Raw genomic sequence first — 24,812 nt, 5'->3', positions numbered from 1 at the left:
CACTGCGAATTTTTAGAACTACTTCAGTAAGACAGTAATATCGTGCTTCACCTGGAAACCTAAAGCTGCACTAGGTATACATCACATATTGGCACAAAAAAATTATATTTTGAGCACTCAATTGAAAATGTACACCTAATGTATCAATCGTACTACTTACAGGTCATGGTTCAGAGAGCTTGCTAGTCCAAATTAAGAAGATTAGAAGCCAACGAAGATAAAAGCCCAGATTAGAGAAGCAGTTCTTGATAAAATGACAAGCACACAACAAAAGGCTCGAATTGTATTTCTGTGGTATCATTGAACACCTCGTCTTCTCAACATGATGTAAACGCACTAAAAGCAAAAGTGTTCATATCAAACTCTGTTTGTATTTCGCAGGCAGGCGGGGATTATGCAAATGTGTACCCAGCCAAGTAAAGTAAAGGAAAACAGGCAAAAGAGTCGAAATTATAACGACTCGTTACGGCGATTCAGAAACGACTCTCTCTTTTGAGAGACAATATCTTTATTTATCATGCACTTTTTTGATTAACAACTTTGCAGATTGTTTTCATTTAAGGATAGCTACGTTATAAACTGCAAAAGAGAGATTTTTCAAAAACCCATCTGACCTGCTCTTTAAAATTCTGTTTACCACCTGCTTACCCCAGATAGTGATAATGCAATGGTAATTCCAGCAAGCAAATAATTCTCACTTTTGTGAATAAATGCATTAGAAGATGGCGAGAAGGGCAGAAAGGAAACAATAATTATTTGTTGCAGTTTTGTTGATGCAGAAATTACACACACAATATTTCTTGCTTTAATATTTATTAATATATAAATGTATAAAAGGAATGCATTTATTATATAATATATTTACCAAAAATGTACACTTATTTTGACATATTTTCATGCTCTAATAGCATAAATGATCTCATGCTTGCAGATAGCTACACTGGAAAAGGAAAAGGTGCTGGAGGAGCTACGAAAAGTAAAGCAAAGCAAAGTGCAAGTGATCAGCGAGAGAACGCAGGAATATGCTACCAATTCAACAGAAAATCCAGTTTCACTCCATAATTCAAATGCTTTTGAACTACACAAAAACCAAGTGATGGTTGGTAACAGTCAGAGTGAGATGACTGACACTATACTTAAGAAAAGCTCAGTGTCTGATAAAGTCAGGTGTGGTAAAAGCCATACTGTTTCATTCAATATCTCTGATTCTGATTCCTCCATCGATCTTGCTTCTGGCTCGCCTGTAACAAGTAAATCAAAAGTGCTAAAAATGGAGTCTTCTTCCAATAAAATTCAAGGTCTCAGAGGACGGATAAGTATTAAAAAGTTGGTAAAAACAAAAATAATTACTCAGGAAATTGCACTCAAGTTGCAAACAGGCCTCATCACTATAGAGGAGATAGAAGCATCACTTGCTCAATTCATTGGTAAACCGTCCTCAATTGCAGGTGTTTACATGGAGTCAAGCAAGAAAAAGCTGTCCTTCCTAGATGCTGCTGTAGGAGGATTTATATCTAAAACCTATGCCATTGAGTTTCTGGAAGCTCAAGCTGCGACAGGATGCATTATTGATCCTATGACAGGTGAAGCTTACTCGCCATCAGATGCTTTTGAGAAAGGTGTCATTACTGGGGATCTCAAGGACAAAATAAATGAAGCTTACAAAGCAGTCAGTGGTTATACTCATGCTGGGAAGATTCTTTCAGTGTTTCAAGCTATGGAGGAGAGAATTCTAGACAGGCATCGAGGTAAAGCATTAATAGAAACGCAGATCGCTACTGGAGGGTTGATTCACCCACTGATTGGAATTAGGGTACCCATGGATTGTGCGCTAGAGCTGGGGCTCGTAAATCAAGCCACCCTTCAAAGTCTCTATGATCCAGTCAGCAACCCAAAAGATTTTCACTTCCCAGAAACAGGGCAGAAGGCGTACTATAGCGAACTGCTCAGGATCTGTGTGTATGATGTCCATGGTGGAGTATATCTTCTTCCTTTTGGTGACCAGCATCTGTACACCCTCTCACCATCCAGCAAACACAGGACATCGGTCATCAACACTTCAAGTGGTGCGAAAATGTCAGCCTACGAAGCATATAAGGCTGGCCACATTGACAAGAGAACTTACCTATTTCTCTCACAACAAGAGAGCGAATGGCAGGAGATAACAGTCATGGACTCAAGTAGGAACCTTCTACACATCCTAACAGACCATAAGAGTGGGAGGCAGCTTTGCATTGAAAATGCTCTTAGTCTGAAAATTCTCCAAATGGAAGAGCTCAACAGCTACCGGAGTGGTCAGTTCAGTATTTCTGAGCTCGCTGATCTTTTGATTTCCAGAAGAGTTGTCTTTAAAGTTCCAAACAGTCCCGTTGCAGGACTCTGGGATGTTTCTTTGAAGAAACGAGTCCCGGTTTTCAAAGGACACCAGCAGAACCTTGTGGAGCGACTCACCGCGCTGAGGTTGCTAGAAGCTCAGGCTTGCACTGGAGGCATCTGTGATCCAGCATCTGGAGAAAGGGTTCTGATTAAAGAAGCACAACATCGAGGACTCTTGGATGAAGGTTTTGCCAGACAGCTCCAGCAATGTGAGCAAGCCTATTATGGTATCATTCACCCTCAGAGCGGAAAGACTTTGACTGTGGCCCAGGCGATGCAAGAGAACCTTTTTCCAAAAGATGTTGGAGTGAAGTGTCTTGAGTTTCAACTGGCGACTGGTGGACTCATTAACTCAGAGAGCCTAGAGAGAGTCTCTTTGGAGGATGCAATACAGAATTGCTTAATCGACAAAGCAACTGCTGCACATCTTCAACATGACAATTCCCATTGGAAATGTATCACCTGCCCCAAAACCAAGCGAAAAATGTCTCTCAAGGAAGCTCTAGAAAAGAGTGTCTTTGACAGCCACACTGGGTTTGTCCTTCTTGAAGCAACCAAGCCCCATAGTGCTGGCAATACTTCATCCTTCCAATACTTCTGGACCTATCGGCACTTCTGATATGGTTCTGGACAGTGTCTATCTAATATCAGGCCATTTTTTGGCGAATGGCAGAAAAAGTAATAGACATGGCTAGTATATTTGCTACCCTTTTTATCCTGAAAAGTCATATTGGTGAAAATGGGATACTTTAAACGTGGGTTTTTCTCTATTGTAAGATGTTATTTAAAAATGTCTCCTATCATTTTTTTTTTCTTTTCAATGGCATTTTTAATTTATTGCCAAGCATGCTTCCATGTAAAATGGCTGGGAGCTTATAGACCTACTGATTTTATGTTGTATATTGTATTCAAACATAGACATTATTGTGTTAATTATGAATGTTTTACATTGTTTTCTAATCCACCATACAATTTTTTCCCCAATGATTTTAGAGGTCTGTTGAGGATGAGAAGAAAGAGCATGGCGATAAGGTTAACAAGTTATTAAATTGGATGAAAACGAATCCAAACAAAGATGGAAAGGCTCAAAGTGATGGCAAACCCAGCACTGAGGGCACTAGTAAGCCCCAGGTAAACAAGGCAAACTACCTGATTGTGTTTTCATTGTTTTGTTCAACAGGTTTTCAGCTTTGGATCTGTAGCTGTTTTAATGTCAGCATCTTGTCAACATAGTGAGCATTTCAGGGAACTGCTTTCAACATTTCCAAACTTTGCTTATGTCAAACACATCAGAACATACACATTTCCATTGTTCTGTTTCTGAATAAAGATATTATTGTGTATGTCTAAATATTTTTGTGTTGTTCACATACTTGCTTCTGTTATCCACCCACATTTCACAGAAAGTTTTTACCCATAAAGTATCTACCCATTCATTTCAAGTAGTAATTGATATAATCACAATAATCACTATTTTGTTAGATCACATCTGGTTCAGTCATCAGGTCACTTATTATTTTTCACTGTTACACAAGGGACAACAGTGATAATCCAGTAAAATGTATCCATAAGTACATATGTGGCTCAGTCAGATACATTTACAACATACAGTACATGTACAGTGTGATAAACTGTACAAATTACACTGGACATTAAATCACTGCATTCTTTGGTGGATATGAAATTCCCTGCTTTAGTGATCCTGTTATATCGCTACGTTTCATCAAACGCACTCATTTTGGAGTGCTGCTTGGTTGTCAGAGCCAAGAAATTTAGTTGGTAAATGTTCTATTGACTGACCCAAAGCAGAGAAAATTTACATGCCATGTAAAATAAACTGTTTCTCAAATTAGAAAGTTGTGTCTGAATGACCATTCATCCATCTACAATGTCAAATACATAATTACAGACATTCTTCCATATACTTTTCCAAACAAAAGCTTTATAACTCAGTCCTGATGTTTATATAAACATGGCAACATGTCTTTAAAAATACATTGGGATCCAAAAGTCTGAGGCCACTTGTAGAAATGCTTTTATTTGACATTTTCTATTCATTACAATTTAAGTGAAAAACAGTACAGAAAAAAATGACATTTTTGACACTTTTAGCTTTAATATCACAAGCTCCATACGTGTATGTAGAATTGTCATCCAGCATGATTTGTGAATGTTCCCAAGAGCAATTTTATTTAGTAACTTTTGTACAAAGTTGTTCACATGGTCACAAACTTGATCTTTTATCTATAAATGATTACCTGATAAATTAGAATATCATGTGGTTTAGTGGGTAGCACTGTCACCTCACAGCAAGAAGGTCCCTGGTTCAAGTCCTGGCTGAGTGAGGAAGCCTTGCTGAGTTTGCATGTTCTCCTTATGACTGGGTGTTTTGGTTTCTCACACAATCCAAAGACATGCAGAGTACATGAATTTCCAGACACGAAGGGCCAGATTTTATTAACAGCTTGCACCGGCACAAACCATCTTTTGCTGTTAAAATAGTACGATCAGGATTTACTAAAGACGCGCAGTGAAGAATTCGCTCTGAAAAGGCATGGACACAGTTATTTATGCCTGACCTCATTGAATATGTATTTGTAGGAGTTTCTCTTTAAAAAAAAAAAGCATGTTTGAAAGCAGATGCTAATGTGCGCTACTCTTGGTAGATTGAGTTAGTCCTTATGGAAATGATCTGGCTGCGTCTGTTTATGCATTCTCAGTAAATTTTCCACTCCCATTAGCGCTTTTTGGAATTGCGCTCTCACGCCATTTTGCCCTGTTTAGTAAATCTGTCCCTAAATTGACTGTTGTCCAGAATGGACAGTTGGCCTGAGATGCTGGGATAGGCTCCAGAATCCCAGTGACCCTACAGAGGATAAGCCGTTTGAAAATTGGTTGGCTGTATAGATGGGAATCACAATATCTTCTTGTTTTAACTTTGTTTCTTTACTGTTTTAGTTGAAGTCTTTTTACCTTTGGACCCCAATAAATACATAAGATCAAATCATGGAATTTGTTTTCAAATGTTCAATAGTATCATGTCCTCACATTTTCTGCAAATTGTATGACTAATGGTTCAGCAAACATTTATCTGATTTCAAATGATTAAATGGCCTACAGTAGATATTGGATGAAATGGTTTTTGAAGTGCAGTTAAAGTTATCTTAACATAACTGTGCTTGTGAAGCTTTATTGACTTCCTTTGTCCCATTATAGATGGCACTGGAGGAGATGATGACAAAAAAGGAACAGATTGGAGAAGCATTGAGAACTACCCAGCTGATGCTAACCAAACACAGTGACAAGTATGTTATGTCTGCGGAAGGGAAAGAATTCACTGAGAATGAACTGCGGCTCTAATAGCATTGCTTATTTGCACGTGCTTGTCTGTGTTGTTTTAAGCAATTTCAGATTTTTAAGAGCTTTATGTGCTTTTGCAAAAAAAAAAAAAAGTGAAATGTTTTCTTTCATCAGAATGACTGAAGAAGAAAAGCAAGAAGCAAAAGAACAGCTGAAATCTCTTCATCAGGCCTACAGTGAGCTCTCTCAGCAGTGTGCAGATGCAGCTTCCTCTGCTGATCAGGTGAGATAAAGATATTCTGCCACTGCCAACCAAACGCTGATTATATATGGAGGTTGTTGTGTGTGAACTGTAAAAACTCTCTCCAACGGCATGACTAACCTTTGTTTTGACAGCTTTAAATATATAGCATGGTAAGACCGTTTCCAAAAGCCTCTTTAACCCTTCAATGCTACCACTGCAAAGATGGAGAAAGACTCCATCAAGAATGTGTGTAATTGAAAACTTCATGGTCAACTGAGTATGCTGTAAACATAGATTGCATGTCAGCCACTCTCACTCTTTCTTCACAGCAAACCCTGAGGATATTCTTTTTGTCTCTATGGGGTTCAGCACACTGCACATAATAACATAATGCTCAGCGTGTTCTCTCTAACTGTGTTGTTCTACACAATACTAAGATTTCTGTTCACAGATGCATGTAAGCTTTTATTGTGTCCCATTTCTCTTGCTGATGACTTGCTCTGAGCTAGTACAATCCATAGTCCGGGTGAGTATGTTTGATCATATTTATAACCAAGACTGTAATGAAAATTTATCTGGTGATCATGTTTGAACGTACATTTAGAAACATCTTGATTTCTTTAATCTCTCTCCAGGCACTGAAGGTCATCCAAGGGATTCTGGATGTTGAAAGTGGAGCTGTCATGTCTGTGTGTTACTCTGTGAACAATGGCTTCATCGACCAAAACACAGGACTTGGTCTTCTAGAGGCACAGCTTATAACCACTGGACTCATTTGGCCTGAACAGCACTTGCATATGGACTTAGAGGAAGCATTCAAGCACAAACTTGTGGATGACACAGTGCGCAAGCAACTTCAAGAATTGAATGAAACTAAAAAATTTCTTCAGGATCTTCAGTTTGCTTTAGAACCCTTGCCGGTTATGGCAGCGCTGGAAAAAGGGGCTATATCTGAGCAAACAGCTATGAAGATCATTGAAATCCAGCTAGCGACTGGAGGGTTAAGACTGTCATACACTGGTGATATACTACATCTGGAAGGGGCTTTTCAACTTGGCCTGATACCTCAGTCGCTCTTTATCCAGATATTGGAGAGGAAGGACACATGGAAGAACTTGATTGACCCCAACACTGCAGAAAAAGTCTCACTTAGTCAGCTTGTGCAGAGAAGCATGATGCATGAGCCGACAGGACTTCGCCTGCTTCCAGTGAAACGTGGAAAAGATGGAACTATATTCCTGACATCTGGAAGAGAGATCAACATTATGAAAGCCAAAGGTGTCATTGATAGAGAGACCATGTTTCGATTGCTGAGCACCCAGTTGTTTGCAGGAGGCATAGCTGATGCCAAAACTGGCCGAAAGCTGACTGTTGAGGAGGCCTTATCAGAGGGTCTGATCGATCAGGACACTGCGAGTGAGATACTCAGCCACCAGGCCCAAAATGGTGGCATCGTTAATCCTTGCAACGGGGCAAGACTTACAGTTGATGAGGCTGTCCAGTGTGACTTAATAAGCTCCAGCAGTGCGTTGTTAGTTCTGGAGAGACAGAAGGCCTTCATGGGTCTCCTTTGGCCTAACGCTGGTGAAATTCTCTCGTTCTCCACCTCTCTTCAGCAAAACATAATCACAGACAAACTGGCGTCTGAGCTGCTGCAAAACCGGCACAAAATAACAGCCTTGTACATACCTGAAACCTCGGAGGTAGTTGACATTGATTCTGTGGGGGTGGATAACTTAATTGAGACATTTACAAAGGAGTTGTTGAAGACGATAGAAATCCCAGATGTGTTCCCTGATATAGATGAACTGAATAACAGGTTTTCATCCTGGCTGGTAATGAAGGAGCTTCAAATCGATGGATCATGTTCCATTGGTGAAGAAATCAGTGATGAAAACAGCTCAGATGCACCATCTCCCTCTGAGGCAAAACAGTTATTTATTTCCTATCTCATAATGAATAGCTATATGGATCCAAAGTCAGGCCAGAGGCTGTTGATCTTTGATTGGCAATTAAATAAAATGGCTAAATTACTCTTTGAAACATCAGAACATGTAGATGAGATTAGCGGACTTTATATGAATGTTTCAGAAGAGTCTCTACTGAATCCATTCAGCATTCCCGATGATGACAACGCTTGTCTGAATTCCGATGATGGTGCTTTGGGAGAATTGCAAATATGTGAACCTTTGGAAAGCAAAACAGAACAAGAGCATGAAGTTGTGAATTCGAATGCATTGAAGAATTGCCTAAAACCTACTCTACCCTCTGAGTCTGTTGTAAATGCTGTAGAAACAGATCACAAATGTGATATTTTCCTAGACAGCGCTGAACAAATGACTGTAATTGAAACTAACAATCTGCCTAAGAATTCTACATGGTCATACACAGACAAGTGCCATTCAGACATAAGTGATGTAGCTTCCCCTCAGCCATCGGATGCAATGCAGTTACCACAAACAGCCTTTTCTATAGCAGCAACTGCCTCGATGGTAGCAAACCCTGAATGTCATGATGCCAGTAAAGACCAGGAAAAACATTTAAAACACTCACCACTATTGTCCAGTGAAACAACCAGCTATACAGAGATGCCCTCTGAATTTCCACATACAGATGTTGTGTGGGATGACAAACTTGAGAGAGATTATGCCATGCATCTTCTTAGGGCACAAGTGGAGGAAGGTGGGATTTTGGATGTCACCTCTGGAAAACGGTATGACCTTGAAGCTGCTCTCGGTAAAGGCCTTATTGATGAAGAGACTGTCTTAGAAGTACTCGCACTGCAGCTTCAAGAGGATGGTTTGAAAGAGAGCGAAAATACTGCTTTGTCAGTTCTGAACATTTCTGTCAGTAAAGGCTGCATCTCAAGTAAAGTAGCACTACAGATCATGGAAAAGCAGAACCTTCTTGGTGGTTTCTATGATGCAGCAGTTGGAAGAACCATTAGCATTTGTGATGCTTTAGAGACGGGTATGATTACTGATGATATCAGCAGAAGCGTTCTCTCTTCAGAGGCAATCAGGAAGTCCATCATTGATCCAGGGGGAAAGTGTGTGCTCGGTGTATATGATGCCAACAAGTCTGGGATGTTGGATGATAAAGAGGCTGAGAGAATGCTACATTCACAGCGGAATGAAAGGGAAGACATCAGGGTGCCTGATTTAGCAAAAAGAGGACAAATAAGCTTGACATCAGATGAAGCCACACAGGTATTTACTGACATAGCATGTGTGAGCAGTAGTCAGGATCTTCTGTTACCCACCATTTGTGGCATGCCGTCTAAAGTCATTTCAGCAAAAGACGATATGTTTGGTAAAGTTTCTGAAACTAATGAAATAGGGGAGGATTGTGATGTACGATGTGGTAATTTCAAGACTATGGATTTTAAAAATGAGCTAGACACAACAGATGAAAGAAAAGGAAGTTTCACTTTGGAAGGAAATGAGATAAAAAGGCCAAATAACAGCATAGACACTTTTCTTGTTGATGTTTCATGTGAAACTGTAAGTCCTTCACCATGTATCAGCCAGATGGCATGTCAAGAGACTACGGTGAGTCATGTTGTTAACCCTGTACAGAGAGACTCTGGAATATCATGTTCCTCACAAAGTGATATCTGCTCTGAAGAAAGGAAATCAGAGAGAGTACTTAATCCTGAACAGGAATTCAACAGGTCCAAAGTGGAGTGTGAAACAGCAAATGCATGTTTTGACAAAGGCCTCTCTGAGAGCTTGAGCACTTCGCCACCAATGGTGGAGGATGTTGGAAAAGTTACAACACTTGAAGAAGCACAGTCCACCTCGTCTTTATATTGTGCAAGTGCCAAGTCACCAATGGAGACTCCAGCAGAGTTGGATTTAAGTACCGATGATCAGTCCACATTAGCTCAGAATTTATCGAATGAGAAAGTGCATGCATCATATAAAGTTGAAAATGCCAATAATGTAAGTGAGGACCTAGATCATGAGCATTCTGATGAGGATTCAGGTGTGTTTAGTTCAGAGAATAGAGTACTAGAGACGATTAAGTATGAGGACATGTCAGAAATGTTCAGAAATACACCAAAAATAAAACCTGAGCCCAGAGTGGTCTGTACAGAAAGCAGTATTGATTGTAAGGTAGAAGAGAATGAGGACATTGAAGACTCTGTGGGTTTCAAAGGATCCGAGGACACATGTCAGCTCAGTTTGATAGATTTACCTGGATCAACAGTAAATTCCAAGCAGTTGCCACTTGAAATTGTTACTAATTCTAGTCAAGTTGATTCAAATGGAGGTAATCATAACATACAGAACCCAAGTGAGCAAGGCATATTTTGTAATCATGTAGCCCCAAAGGCCACTACAAAAGGTGAGTTAGCCAGGTCATCTGAATCAGACTTTACAATTGATGATAAACAAGTAAAAGATGTGGTAGAAATGCTAGAGTCATCCTCTGGTAAGTCTTCAGAGGATATGTTCACAGAATCCAATGAATTGCAGTCTGCCCGCCAAATTCAAAGTCCTTCTGTCAAAATCATGCTTGATCAGAATAGCGAACAAAGTGCAGACATCTTCAACCAGTCTCAAGCTGGAGATACAGTAGTTGCTGAAGGTGTACACCAGGATGACCTTCATTTTCCTCACATGGTGATGGCCGAAGATGCAAGTTTACCAAAGTCAATGGGAAGCAGTGATTTAAAGTCTTTTTTGAATGCATTAATCCAGATGAAGATGGATGGAGCAAGTATGGACAAGACTCAAAAACAAAAATGCCAAGCCATCGATAGCATTATTGAAATTATTCAGCACCACTCCGGAATCTCACCAACCAATCATCCCAACTCAAGTAAGAGAGGTGGTGATCCAGATATCCTCTTGGATTTGAAAAAACATGAAGGTCCAAGAGAAGATCAGAACTGGCCATCTGATGAGAGTAATGATCAACCAAAGCATCAGACTGATCTGCTGGAGATGATTCAGAGAATCTCCACAAACAGAGATCAAGAAATGCTAAAGGAAGTGGATGGAAAGCTAAGCAGTTTTTTGGAGTGCACTGCCCTGAGAGATGAAAGCATGGAAGCTAAATGCATTGCTGTTCCAACCACATATGATGCTGCTGCAGATGATGCCTTCCAGCCAACCGACTCTATCCACCAGGTCTCCATGGCAGAGGATCCAAACATAAAGCAAACAGACAGAGTCAAAACGAGAGTGAGTATTGATACTACTCTCAGCTGAGCTGTGATTTGCAAAGTATTATCAACTCTGCGTCATCCAGATGCATGTTTTGGATAAAGGTGTAAGTATAATGGTGTACTTCTTGCAGAGATATTCCACCCAGAATTACTTGGAATGTGTTGGGAGGCTTCAGGATCATTGCGATACTCTTGGAGATATAAGAAGTAAATTGCAGACCAAGGGTCCATTAGGAGAAGACATTGAGGCGTTGCATAGTCAATTAGAGGAAGTTCAGGTTTGTCACTTATAAAATATAAAGCCTCTCTTTTCACTTGACAGAAATTTTCTTAACCCGCAGACCCCAGTATTCCAGTTGTTTGTCAGTGCTTTCTGTCTGCATGGTTATCTGTGCAGATGTGCCTTTTGCTTGTTCCTTTACTCTGTCGCTCTTCTTCACAATTCCTTCCTTTTATTCCCCAACTACTCCCACCCACTCTGTTTATAGTCTCTGGAAGTACAGATTGCTGCTCTTCCTGACTTGCTTACACCAGATTTGAGCATAGCAGAGCAACTTCTGAATTTCGCCAATGAGCTAAATCATGTGCAAATCCACCAAGATTTGGCTGCAGTCTATGTAGATGTACAGAATGCTTTCACAGATGTTTGCCACTTGTCGTCTGAGCGAAGTAATGCTATTCTACTAGCCATTGACACAGTGAAGGTTAGTAAAGACGCATTTAAAGAAAGCAAGAGCAATAGAGAATGATGAAAATGATATTCTCACAATTGTCCAAATATGGGTTACAGATCCATTTGGAAACCTCACATCAAGATTTGCTAAGCTGTCTTGATAAGGTCTCAGCTTGTATACAAGACAGTTCTGAGATGGTGTCTAAGCTTGATTTCATGGATGCTGATAACATAGAAAGAATTAAGAAAAGGGTTCAGCAAAATAAGGTAAGTTGTCTTGTACATTATTGGAAAATATTGATAAATTTGCTTGAAATACAAGGTTTTTATAAAGTTAAAAGTACTCTTTATCTACCACATCAAATCACATCAAGTCTGGTGAGCTTAACTTAGTGTTTTTAATTGTTCTTGATTCAGGACATAGAGAAAGACTTATCAGGAACCCGGCAGCTCCTGGAAGACTCTGCTTTTGATATCCAAAACTTCATTTCTGAGCATGCTCAGTTCCTGAGTCCGACTCATAGCAGATACCTTCTAAGGGCTCTCAGCACTACTCAGAGATCCTACAAAGAGCTCATGGACAGAGTCTTCACTCAGAGACAAACTCTCGAGGTCCAACTGGAGATCCATGAGGAGGAGACTCAGCAGAAGGTCTGAGAGAGATCGAAAGAGATCACACTGACCAATGACCTTTACCTAATCACATGAAAATGCATGAAGATATGTTGTTGCTTTGATGTGTTATGTATTTTCATATGAAGTGTTGGAAAATGGATTGCCATTAAAGAGGTACCCTTAAAGAACCCTTGAAGTAGCATTTTGTTTAAGGCACAGACAATATCTTGCTACTTATGGCTGCAAAATCTGGATATACCCATGGGTAATCACTATTTTATTAGTTATTTTTGACAACTTTTAGGAGTACACTAGCATGTAGTGCAAATTTTATCCTCAAAGCTGGTATGTACTACAAACCAAAAAAAAAAAAAAAAACTTCATGGGGTCTTTATAAAGAGTTTTAATTATGTATTTAAGTCAAAATGGACTATTCATGAATTTATTATTTGTGTGTGTTTTGCTGAGTTTAATCACATGACTTTTTTCTATTTACAACACAGAAGAGCCATGGCTTGATCACTGCAACCAACTTGCCTTCTTCTCTTCATGTTTAGATTTTTCAGCTTGCCTGAACCTATTCAGCTTTTACTACCAAAGGACCAATGTTTTATTCTATGAGAACAGTAAAGGCAACATTAACTCACCTTTCTTTACCATTGCCAAAACCCTTTTGAATGGCTGGCATGTTTACAGCATACTCAGTCACTACTAATGGTTTAATGCTCAGTATTTTGTTTGATGCTGCTTTAGCTCTGTGGAAGAGGTTTCTTTTCTAACTGAGTCTTTATGTGGTAGGCTGCTGTGGAGAAGCAGAGGGAGTTTTCAGAAAAGCTGCAGGAGCTGTTTGATGATCTGACACAGACAGAAAACCGCCTCATTGGCCACCAGCAGCAGGCTGCCAGTGCAAAGACCGTGGGAGACCTCCAGCAATACCAACAAGAGCATCAGGTACAACCTGGTAACATTTTCTACAATGCTTGTACATAGAATATGCATATTTCTAAGGTTATTGTTGGACTTTGTTAAGCATCACTAAAGTTAATAACTGTGCTGCTGCTTCATCTTCTGCTCAAGATTTTGACACATAACTCATCCCACAAATTTATGGAACAACCATGAAAAATACCTCCATTTGTGCTAATTATTGAATAAAAACACCCACAACACCCTAACAATACTCTAGTAACTCTTAGTAAACACATAGCCATGCAACCACATAAATCAACCTATCAATGACCTAGCAATACACCCAGACAACTGTAGCAACACCTTAGAAACCATCTTGATTTTTCAAGCAGCTACCAGGCAACATGCTAATACCATGGCAGCTGCAAAGCAATGTTGTGACAAACATTTTCTGTTGTATCCCTATATTTAAAATAATGAACTACATTATTTTATGGAATAGTTGTTTATTTCCATAATAATAAATAATATATGCAACTGTTGATTCAATAATTATGTATTTTTCATATTATTCCACATAATCGATGAGCCACTCATGTCTGCATGTTACAGTGATTTTACCGTGGTTTGCATGCCTAGGAACACCTCTAACCCTTACCTGTGGTAAAATCACTGTAACGCATGGCCTTGTGTGGCCTGTTATAATTAATTGTGTGTGTGTGTGTGTGTGTGTGCAATTCTGTTAGTCTCAATGAATTTGTGTGTGTGTGTGTTGATCTCTCTCAGGCTCTACAGAAAGACCTGCAGGCTAATGCCAGTGCTCTCAATGAAGTCATTAGTAGCACAAAGAAGTTTCTAGAGGAGAATCGCAGCAAACTCGCTCCAGAACAGATATCGGCTCTTGAAAACAAACTGGAGGAATTGAAGAGCAAAGCGAACATGCTTAACCAGAGGGCAGAAGAGTCAAGGAAAGATCTAGAGAAGGTTTCCAAAACTTCCCAAACACTATTCAAGCAAAAGATTTCAACAGATTGAATTGTCATTTTCTCTATTGCATTAGTTTGTGATGGCTCTCAAATGTATCTTTCTATCTCTCTAAACCAAAGCTGTGTTTCCTTCTATGTGCAACAATACAGGTAACAGCTGTTGAACAACTTGAAGAGAGCAAAACTAAGATCGAGGGTCTTCTAGACTGGATCTCTAACGTTGGGAAAGAGAAAGAAATGGGTGGAATACAAAAGGAGATAATTGGAGAGGAAGATGATCCTAATGGAAATGCATTAGATACTACAGACAACACAAGTCTGCGTACTGGTGAAAAACAAGACGGTAAAAACCTGGACCTGGACCAACAGTTTAACAGGGTTCAAGTAAGTACTTGAGTATATACATTGGTGCTTGAAAGTTTGTGAACTCTTTTGAATTTCCTATATTCCTGCATAAATATGACCCAAGATATATCCAGGTCCTTCCACAACATTTTAATTGGGTCAAGGTCTGGACCATAGAGTGTAAAAAAGATGGATGACGCACCTTCATTCACTTCAGTCGAAGAAAAGTGAAGCCGCCATTGTCCCAATAGGGCACGGCCATATTGCGCTGATCTGGGACTAGAGTCTGCGTAGTAGAGAGCGAAGTGGAGCCATGTCCTGCCCACACTCCCGCAGAGTGGATCGCAAACACACGCCCCTGCCCCTTTTTTAAAATAGCCTGACTGGTCCAATTTTTGTCTGCTGATTTTTCACATAAGAGACTTGTGTTAAAATAAGGTAAATACAACTCCAATCTCTTCATGAAGAGTTCGCTCAGAGAAGCTATCAGTCTCAGCTGTCAATCATGACGTCACACTCCCGTTTTTATATCACATAAGTAACTAAAACCAAACTTATTTTAAAAACGAACACCCTAACTTACATCAGCGTGATAAAATCTACATCAAATGACATAAACTATGTTTGAAAACAAAGTATTTAAAGTGAAATTTAATTATTTAGTTTGTCCCATGTCCCATTAGATTATATGGAGAGGGTGGGGTTTATGACCTATACTGGGACCAGCCACCTGGGGGCGATCGAAACACGATGGCTTTACTTTTGAGGACTACTGCGGCACACTTGGTCTGGACTTTGACTTGGACATTCCAAAACATTAACTTTAACAATGCTTTGTTAGAACGACTTTAGACTTTTATTGTCTTGCTGCATGACCTACTTTCTCTTGAGATTCAGTTCATGGACAGATATCCTGACATTTTCCTTCTGAATTGTGAGTTCAAGATCATGAAACTGAATCTGAAGTGAAATTCATGTGGGGAACAAATCCCTTCATGTGTTTGAAAGCTGTCCTGTGTGGTTTGCCTGAACTACGCTTGAGCTCCATTCATCACTCTAACTACATTTAAAGTTAATGTTTTAAAAACAAGGGATAAGCAATTATATTCACCGTCGGATTATTTATAGTACATTCATGATCTGTAGACCCAGAATATTTAATTAAAAACTGAATTGTTAACAGTCTAGACATATTCAGATTTAAAAATTTCAAGGAAACTGAACGGCATTAAATTCCAGTGACTTACTAAGCTCTCAATCCCCCATCTCCACAGGTCCACCACCAGGAGATCTTGTCCCAACAGCAGGATCTGATCATCGCCACACAATCAGCACAGGCATTACTCGACAAACAAGCTCAGGTCCTGTCACCCGCTGAAAAAGACAAGTTACAGAGGGACATTAAAGAGCTGGAGGGTCGCTACAAGGCCTCTCTCACGCAGGCCGAGCAGCAGATGAAGCAGGTCCAGACTGTTCAGGAGGAGCTTCAGAAGTTCAAGGGGGACTGTGAGGAGTTTGAGACGTGGCTACAGCAGGCCCACGGGGAGATGGAGGAGCTCGGTGCGCCCGCTGCTGGTCTGGACACTCTGAGTAACAATCTACAGAGACAGAAGAGTTTCTCTGAGGACGTCATCTCTCATAAAGGAGACCTGCGCTTCATAACCATCTCCGGTCAGAAGGTGCTGGACGCGGCAAAGGCCTGTGATTGTAGTGAATCTGGGGGAGCTGGCGGCCTGCCGGTGGTTGATATGTCTGGGACTTGTGCTGCAGTGAAAGAAAGGCTGGATTCTGCAGCCAGTCACTACAAAGCCTTGCATACGCAGGTAATTTTCCTGTTTACGGTCTTTATGTAGAATAAGTGTCCGAATCTTCAAATCCTAGAGGTCACAGCAAAATCAAAAAGAAAGAAATAAGAAATTCAGTTTTGCTTAAAAAATTAAGCCTATATCCAGGAACAGTATAATTGCGTTCTCCACAAACAAGAGTTGTTAGAATCATTTTGCTGGATGGGAAATGAAGACATTTATGATTACAACCAATAGATGGCAGCATTTGCCTCTAAATTCAGCAAATATTCAAACAGTATTCAGCAGGTCTTTTATGACATTATTAAACCCTTCAGTCATTTATATGAATAATAATAATAATAATAAAAAAAGAAACTAATTGTTTGAAATGATACACTAAAAAAGCATATTTCTGACGCGTTTCAGTGTAATCAGCTTGGAAATAACCTGAAAGAAGTGGTGGACAAGTACAAGAAGTATGAAGACGCCAGTGGTGCTCTGGTGAAGTGGCTGAATGTCTCTGAGGAAGAGTCTAGAAGGCAGCAGTCAGAGCCCATTGCTGGAGACCCACAAACCCTACAGAGACAGCTGGAGGAGACCAAGGCATGAGCATTATATCATTATATTCAGTTCACAGAATTATGACACAGTTCTAATGTAGCTGTACGTGTCCAAACTTTGTGCGTTCTTTGTTTCTGCTTATTTCCTGGTTAACATTTACCAAAGGGCAAACAATTTTATTTTTAGTCTATTTTCACTTAAAATAAAACAAAACAAACAAAAAAAAATTTTAAAACTTTTTAGTTTACTTACTATAAACAAAGACAGACCTTAATGTTTATTCTGATGTTTTTACAATTCTATTTCAAATACAAATACAAACTTCAATTTTTTTCAGTGTATCTATAGCCCTTAAAGCATGCCACAGCACATATAACTTACAGTAGCTCAGATTTAATTTGCTTGTGGGGTATAATAGCTAGTTGCTCTTGCAAAAGTGGATACAGAAGCAGACAATGCTAATCACACTTAAATAGATTACTTCTCCCATGATGCATTCAGAGCAGATTCAGCTGAGCAGCAGTCAGATCAGATACAAACAGAGGAAATGTATTCATGCTGCATTACTGTTCTCTAGAGATAGTACCACTGTCTTCTGACCTTGTACGTATCTATGTCCTTATGCTAAACAACTCAGCCTTTTAAATGTCACTGTGTCGTATGGCGTATTGAGATGGATATAGATCACACACCACTGATGTTGTGCTTTTAAGATAATCAGTCTGCACTTCTGTCAGTGAATTGTAATAAGCATTGATCTGTTGCAGAATCTTCAAGGGCAAACAACGTCCCGTCAGGCTGCGGTGGATTCGCTGAGAAAAACAGCTGATGCTTTGATCAGCGCAGAGGGAGACCTGCTGTCCCATCCGGAGGAGATTCAGGAGACAGTGGGTGAGTCAAATTCAGTCTCACAAAAACATGCCTGGGGCATATTTCACACCAGAAGCATATGACTTCTAAAAAAAAAAAAAAAAAAAAAAAAAAAAACATATATTAGGAAAAAAAAAACATATATAAATTAAAGACAGTATAAGGCCGGTTTCACACCGCAAACATGAGCGGCACATATTCTTTTGGCATGCATGTTAACAAATGAGTGCACTCACACCAGGAGCAAGAGCAACAAGTGAGCTTCAAGCAGGAGTGTCACCTGAACAGCAGTGAAGCGATGCTTTCAGAACAGAGTCTATTTTTGATGTGGTGCTCAATAAAAGTGACAGCACACTTTTGAATGACAAAATAAAAAAGTGATAAAAATGCACAGAATAAGCAAGTTTATAAATGACCAACTCCTAAAAACAAATTTCTAGTTGTCTTTGTTAAGAAACGTAGCTTTGGAGCGGCTGCCGTGACGCTGTTCAAACTCTTACAGTGTGAACACTCTTGTGAGTCTGCAGTTATGCTGACATGAGCTTACGGTGTGAAACAGGCATAACACACACTATGATTTTGGGAAGAAAAACTTTAATAAGTTTCTGTCTGTAGATGACATCATAGAGAGATACGACAACCTGTCGAAGTCTGTGAGTGACCGCAATGAGAAGCTGCAGGTGACTCTGACGCGCTCTCTGAGTGTTCAGGACGGCCTGGATGAGATGATGTCCTGGATGGAGAAGGTGGAAGAGAGTGTGAAGGAGACGCCAAAAGTGCCGCTGGACTCCAGCTCTATTGCAGATGCGCTTAGCAAGGAGGCAGTATGTGACCTTTGACCTGTCATCCAAAGAAAGTTAATATGCAGCGACATAGCATAAGCATACCAGACAAAACTGTGTAATTAAAGGGATAGTCCACCCAGAAATGAAGACGGAATTCTTCTGTGGAACATAAAATGATTTTATGAAGAGTGTTGGTTACCAAACTCTTTTGAATCCCATTCAGTTCCATCGTAAAAAGAACTTAAAGACAACCTGTATTCAAAATTGTCCCTATTCATTAAAAAATATTGAACTTATTATTTCATTTGATCAAAAAACGTTATATCCATTTCTTTCAGGCTCTGGAGCAGGACATGTTCAGCAGGCAGAGCAGCATCTTGGCCATGAAGGCAAAGGTGAAGACGTTTGTGGAGAGTGCCGAGCCGGCCGCTGCCGCACTCCTCCAGGCTAAGATGGAGGGCTTGTCCCAGCGGTTTACTGACGCCTCTGAGCAGCACAAGCAGAAGGTGGCTCAGATAGAAGATCTCAGAGACAAGGTGGAGCAGTTTGAGAAGACATCTGAGAAGGTGCAGCAGTTTGTACTGAAGAGCTCCCAGGCTCTCTCAGAGTCAGACGGGCCAGGAAAGAACGTCGCTGAGCTCTCCCAGCTCGTCCAGGTATACTACTCTCTCACTAAACATCACTGCACTGTTCCTAAACCCAGTGAACTACATATTTTGATTGGAGTTTTATGGCTTTGGTTCATGTCAATTAGCTTTGAGGTAAAATCTCTACTGAATGCCCTGTGTGTCCTCCAAAAAACTGACAAAATTTGCCTATAGTGGATATAAGAAGTATAAGAAGTACAGTCTTTCTCTAATACAGAATACAGATTAAAGATATTGATGAATCCTTTTAGGGTGAATACAGTTTTTCTTTTTTTTGCTCTAGCATGAAAATATCCATCTCATAATACCATCTGCCGATGAATACCAATAACAAATCCATAAAATCCATAAAAATCATGACTGTGAAGTAACTGAAGAATTTTTTAATTTTTAAAAACAGAATGGATAGCGAGACAGCTATGTTCTATGTTCAGTTATCTGTTTATGTTTCACATTTTGAAGTTTTAATCAAAACTTTATTTGTAGGACACAAATGCAGAGTTATCCGAGCACGCAAAGGACATGGAAACACTCCAGAAACTGACTGAGGAACTCTGTAAGCTGGGTCCAGAAGGAAGCACTGCTCTTCTTCAGAGCAAGATGCAGAACATCTCTGACAACTTTAATGCTTTTAAAGAGACAATTACTGAGAAGTAAGTGATTATTACATAACAACACTAAGCATAAAAACAATACTTAGAATAAAAACACAGACTATGACTCAGATTGTGATATTGTCTTATTCCGATGTGTCCCATTAATTTGTTATACTTCTCTAGGCTCTGACATATGTCCTGACAATTTATTTAATTGGATAAAGTGATGCTAGAACTGTTAAAGAATTAAAACCATGTGCTATAATTGAACAGTTTTACAAGAAATGTAATTTTAGTTATGCTTTTGCATGATGTCAAGCTATTTAATAAAACTCTATATGCATATGTGTTGTGTGTATTGCAGAAAAGAGGAGGTTTCATCCTGCCAGAAGCAGCTGCAGGAGTTCAAAGCTGCCGCAGGGGTGTTAATGAAATGGCTGGAGGACACAAAAGAGCAAGTGCCAGTTCTTCAGCCCAACTGCAGTGAACAGGGCCTGGGAACAGACCTGCAGAAAGTCAATGTGAGTGATGGATTTAACTTTTCACCTCTTATTGTGGGACCACAAAACCTTCAGGACAGAACGATGATGTAAAGAAAGTCTGACTGAGTATAGCTGATTCTTCAGTTAGAGGCACTTTAACAATTAAAAACCTATTTGTCAAATTTGTTGACACATTTTTAATGATTGTTTTGTAAAATGATGATACCAACAGCATTGTTTGTAGCATTGCGACGTATTTGATAAATAAAGAATAAAAATGGCAAAGCATTGCATTTTAGTACTTTTTGTGAAATTATAATAGAAGAACTGTTTGTGTGGGAAAGAACTCCAAAATAGAATCACTCTAGCAAACATTCTATCACACTGATCAGCACTCGTTAGAACTTTCTCAAAATAAAGAAAGATTAAGGATTTTAAATCTATTTCCATCCTTTATAAAATCCTCTTAGGGAACTGACATGTTTATTTGAAGAATCCCCCATATAAGGAGAATAAACAATGGATCACGGATTTGCACGCATTCCTTTTTTAAAGTGTTTCTCCCAGGAAGTGTTTCTCCAGCCTACTGAATCTCACTGCTCACTATTCAAGAATGTGTGCCGTGTTCCAAATGTCAACAGAAAATTATGAAACTGTCTAAATGTCTCAACGTTTTCAAATGACATTTTCTGGTCTCTTTATGTTGTCTGCAGGGCTTATTGGACGATTGGACATCCAAAGCTCCTGCAGTCCAGGATATAAATAGCAAAGGATCTGCTCTATGTAGCCTAATCAGTGTTTTGACATCACCGGCCAAAGCCAAGATACGTCGCAACTCAGGTATTACCCAGGAATATTTTAAGATTTCACATGTCTCAATTCTACATGATCGCTCATTAATTCCACCTAGCGTAAAAGCTAACAGATGGAATGTTTCTCACTCTCTCTCTCTCTTTAGGATCAGCTGTCAATAATGGTTCTGGTCCAGGCAGCCATTCCTATCTGACAAACAAAGGTGAAAGTTCATACTATTGATGCACTGTTTTTTTTTCTCTCGATGTGACCAATAGCTAATTTTTGTAAAACAATAAGCATATACTTTATCTGCCATTAGAGTTGATGCTGGTGCAGCAGAACATGTCCTACATTAACAACAATTACGAACATCTGGGGGAACTCCTGAAGGCCAGGTCCTCTGAGCTCGGCGTTTTGTTAAAGAGAGTTCTAGGTGTCCATGAACAGGCTGAGTCTTTACGTCAGTGGATGGAAGACACAAAGAAAACGGCAACATCACTGAGTAACCGTCCTTCTGGGAAAGACACAGTAAAATCACAGATAGAGCAACAGAAGGTACATTAAATGCATTACCGTGGTTGCCAGGTTGTTCTGGGAGTATAATGCCATATTTCAGGCTATTCCACATAATTTCATACATTTTCCTAAACAATCACTGCAGAAAATCTGAAAAAAAAGTGCACACGTTCTGTGATTGTACATGGAAACCTTGACAGTATGTCATTGTAAGACATTGAAATAGCTGATTATGTCTGTCTGTCTTGCAGGTCTTTGAAGATAATATGAAACAAAAGCAAGTGCAGCTCCAGCAGCTCAGGGAGAATCTGCTCCGTTTAATCGAGGAACACCCTGATTCAACCGAGGCAGAAAAGTGGAAGCACATGCTGGCACAGATAGGTATGCATGCATCACATCCAAAACCATTTATCTACTTTTATCTGCTCATCTGTGTGGATGGCCAGGTGCAGATCCACACACTTATCTTCTGCACCAACTGTGAGCTGAAGTGAAGCTCCTGTGAAAGCTCAAGCTGATAGTGGAGGAGTCTGGCCTCCTCCACACGCTCTGAATCAAGGCTCAGCTAAAGTGAAGCTGGGAGTGATAAAGTGATGTGTACTCTGCTCTAAACGCAGACGCAGAATGGGAGGAGGTCAGGGGGACAATGGAGGTCCGGAAACAGCACCTGGAGGAGTCGTCCCGCATGCTGGAGCTCTTCCAGACGACCCAGCCGCAGCTCTCGCAGTGGCTGCAGGAGAAGGAGTTGATGATGGGCGTCCTGGGGCCTCTGTCTGTGGATCCAAACATGCTTAACACACAAAAGCAGCAAGTCCAGGTACTGGCAGTCACACTGTAAACATACATGTGAACGAATTAATGCCATACATAATCAAATATTGGGGGTTATATGATGTTAAATGAATAGTTCACTCCAAATTTATTTCAGAAAAAGAGTTTTTCACAAGTATTTCACAATAACGGCATATTTTACATTAAGGTTGGTTTTGTTATTAAAAATAAGATGCACATTACAAACAATAGGACAACTACAATAAAGGAAGATATAAATGTAATTTAAATTTTTCAGGCACCGTAAATTGAATACCTAAATGTAAACAACTGCCTAGGTATTGTTAAAGCTACTGAAGGTCTTCGGTCAAGAGCAGTGAGGGTTTTTCTCTGTCTTTTTGTTTTTTATAGGCTCATTGCGCTTAATAACGCTTAAACTTCAAGAACATCCTGTGCTTTATTTTCTCATTCATGCATGTTTCTTCATAACTTTAACGTGTCAAAAACATGAAGCAGTCCTGTGTTATTTACATACTGCAATATACATGATACAGCAAAATCTATATCTATACACACTTTATAGAATCACCACAATATATTCAATAGAGTCATCATTTTCTTATCTTCATGTTGTTCCAAATCTATGTGACGTTCTTTTGGGGAACAGAAAATATATTTTGAAGAATGTTCTTGCTGTGCTTTTTCTGTTCTATACAACAAATGTGATTTGAGTCTGCCAAACATTAAAAAGGATAAAAAAAAGGACCATAAGAGTAATTCATATGACTTTCACACTAAATTTGCTATAAGCCATATAAGGAACACATCAAAACGAAGTTTTCTTCCTCTGAAAGTCATATGTACAGTAGCTCTTGTTTGCACATCACACTTGATTAGTCACCAATAGCGTATTATTGATGTGATTTTAAGTAAATAGTTATTCATATTTCAGTGCATCCTCGATCAAAGCAGTCTTCTGTCTTGAGAAGTCTTGGAAAATAGTACACTGGTCACATGGGCATGTGTGCTTTTGGTCACACTTTATTTTAAGGTCCAATTCTTACTATAACTATTAATTATGACTTTTGCCTCAGTAAACTCCTAATTACTGCTTAGAAATAGTTTGTAAGGTAGTTGTTAAGTTTAGATATGGGGTAGGGTTAAAGGGATGTAGAATTTGGTCATGAGGAGCAAGGCATTAATATGTGCTTTATAAGTACTAGTAAACAGCCAGTATGCTAATAATATGCATGCTAATAAGCAACTTGTTAATATTGAGAATCGGTCCTTAAACTAAAGTGTTACCATGCTATTTTGTTGTTTGTGGAGCTTTAAAGACCTTGGTAAAATGTGATATTCTGCTTGTTTCATGTAAACACAAGTCAAACTGGTTTGGAATGATGACGACATCTCCTTTTTGGCTGAAGTATCCTATTATGCTACAAAGATGGAGTGACATGCTGTACTATTTCTTATGCAACTTAAGATTAATTATCCCTTAATGCCTATTACTTAATGTCATATGTTGATTCTTTGATTAGATTCTCCTCAAGGAGTTCGACAGCCGCAAGCCTCAGTATGAGAAGTTAACCGAGGCGGCCACAGCCATCGCTAGTGCGTCAGAGCAGCAGGATCCTGCCGTAGAGCAGGTTAAAGAACAGCTGGCATCTGTTTCCCAGAAGTGGCAGGCCCTGACAGGTCAGCTGTCTCAGAGACATGCACTCATTGAGCAGGTTGTCGGTAAGACCACTCAATTCCAGGAGCTCTTGCGAAGCCTCAGTAAAAGTGCCACTTGCCTGGAGACTGAACTTAATAACCAGCAGGCCCTCAGCACCCAACCTGATGAAGTTAAGAAGCAGATTGAAGCCACTAATTCAATCCTGGCTCAGCTACGAGAGGAGAAGAAGAGGCTGAAGGAGGCAGAAACTGTCTGCTCTGAGCTCTCTGCCATGGTGACTGAAGAGTATCTCAGAGCAGACTTGACAAAACAGCTTGAGAGCACCACTAAACCATTTAGACAACTTGAGGACAAAGCAGGTATCGTAGTTTAGCTGCTTCTATCTGCAACATCACAGAATATCCTGATTTTCTATTTGCACACATACAACAGTGCCAAAACCTACCCAGAATTTGAATGCCCTTTATTCATAAAGTCATATGCATCCTTCGACCTGTGCATGTTCATTTATAATTTTTTTTTGGCTAATTTGATAATGTTCCTCAGCTAAGTTGAATACAGTTTAGTAAGATTAAATCAATTCCACCGATCCTCCCCAAAATTAATGTGGAATATGCAAAAAGTCAGCAGATCCCACCTGTGCTTGATTATACATGCATATTTCCAAAATGCTGAAACCACTCCTATTCACCTTAAAAAT

At 39.7% G+C, this 24,812-nt stretch overlaps 1 protein-coding gene across 1 annotated transcript in view; it reads left to right on the top strand.

Moving 5' to 3' along the window:
- The window catches only part of LOC109112381 (dystonin-like), a 114,695-nt gene that overhangs the window by 67,816 nt on the left and 22,067 nt on the right, over positions 1-24,812 (top strand). Inside the window, exons 38-61 of the mRNA XM_042768356.1 lie at positions 3,370-3,507; positions 5,593-5,681; positions 5,851-5,959; positions 6,556-11,112; positions 11,228-11,374; positions 11,585-11,800; positions 11,887-12,036; positions 12,187-12,420; positions 13,183-13,335; positions 14,080-14,277; positions 14,430-14,663; positions 15,899-16,447; positions 16,838-17,014; positions 17,740-17,863; positions 18,458-18,666; positions 18,966-19,283; positions 19,761-19,927; positions 20,235-20,391; positions 21,066-21,192; positions 21,311-21,367; positions 21,467-21,702; positions 21,915-22,044; positions 22,281-22,480; positions 23,976-24,471. Coding sequence (XP_042624290.1) covers positions 3,370-3,507; positions 5,593-5,681; positions 5,851-5,959; positions 6,556-11,112; positions 11,228-11,374; positions 11,585-11,800; positions 11,887-12,036; positions 12,187-12,420; positions 13,183-13,335; positions 14,080-14,277; positions 14,430-14,663; positions 15,899-16,447; positions 16,838-17,014; positions 17,740-17,863; positions 18,458-18,666; positions 18,966-19,283; positions 19,761-19,927; positions 20,235-20,391; positions 21,066-21,192; positions 21,311-21,367; positions 21,467-21,702; positions 21,915-22,044; positions 22,281-22,480; positions 23,976-24,471 — 9,172 coding nt within the window. The remainder of the gene's footprint in view (positions 1-3,369; positions 3,508-5,592; positions 5,682-5,850; positions 5,960-6,555; positions 11,113-11,227; positions 11,375-11,584; positions 11,801-11,886; positions 12,037-12,186; positions 12,421-13,182; positions 13,336-14,079; positions 14,278-14,429; positions 14,664-15,898; positions 16,448-16,837; positions 17,015-17,739; positions 17,864-18,457; positions 18,667-18,965; positions 19,284-19,760; positions 19,928-20,234; positions 20,392-21,065; positions 21,193-21,310; positions 21,368-21,466; positions 21,703-21,914; positions 22,045-22,280; positions 22,481-23,975; positions 24,472-24,812) is intronic.

This window comes from Cyprinus carpio, chromosome A13 (assembly GCF_018340385.1).
Source record: "Cyprinus carpio isolate SPL01 chromosome A13, ASM1834038v1, whole genome shotgun sequence".
NCBI lineage: Eukaryota > Metazoa > Chordata > Actinopteri > Cypriniformes > Cyprinidae > Cyprinus > Cyprinus carpio.
The sequence above is the reverse complement of the archived record's forward strand: the minus strand, read 5'-3'. Positions and strand labels throughout refer to the sequence as shown.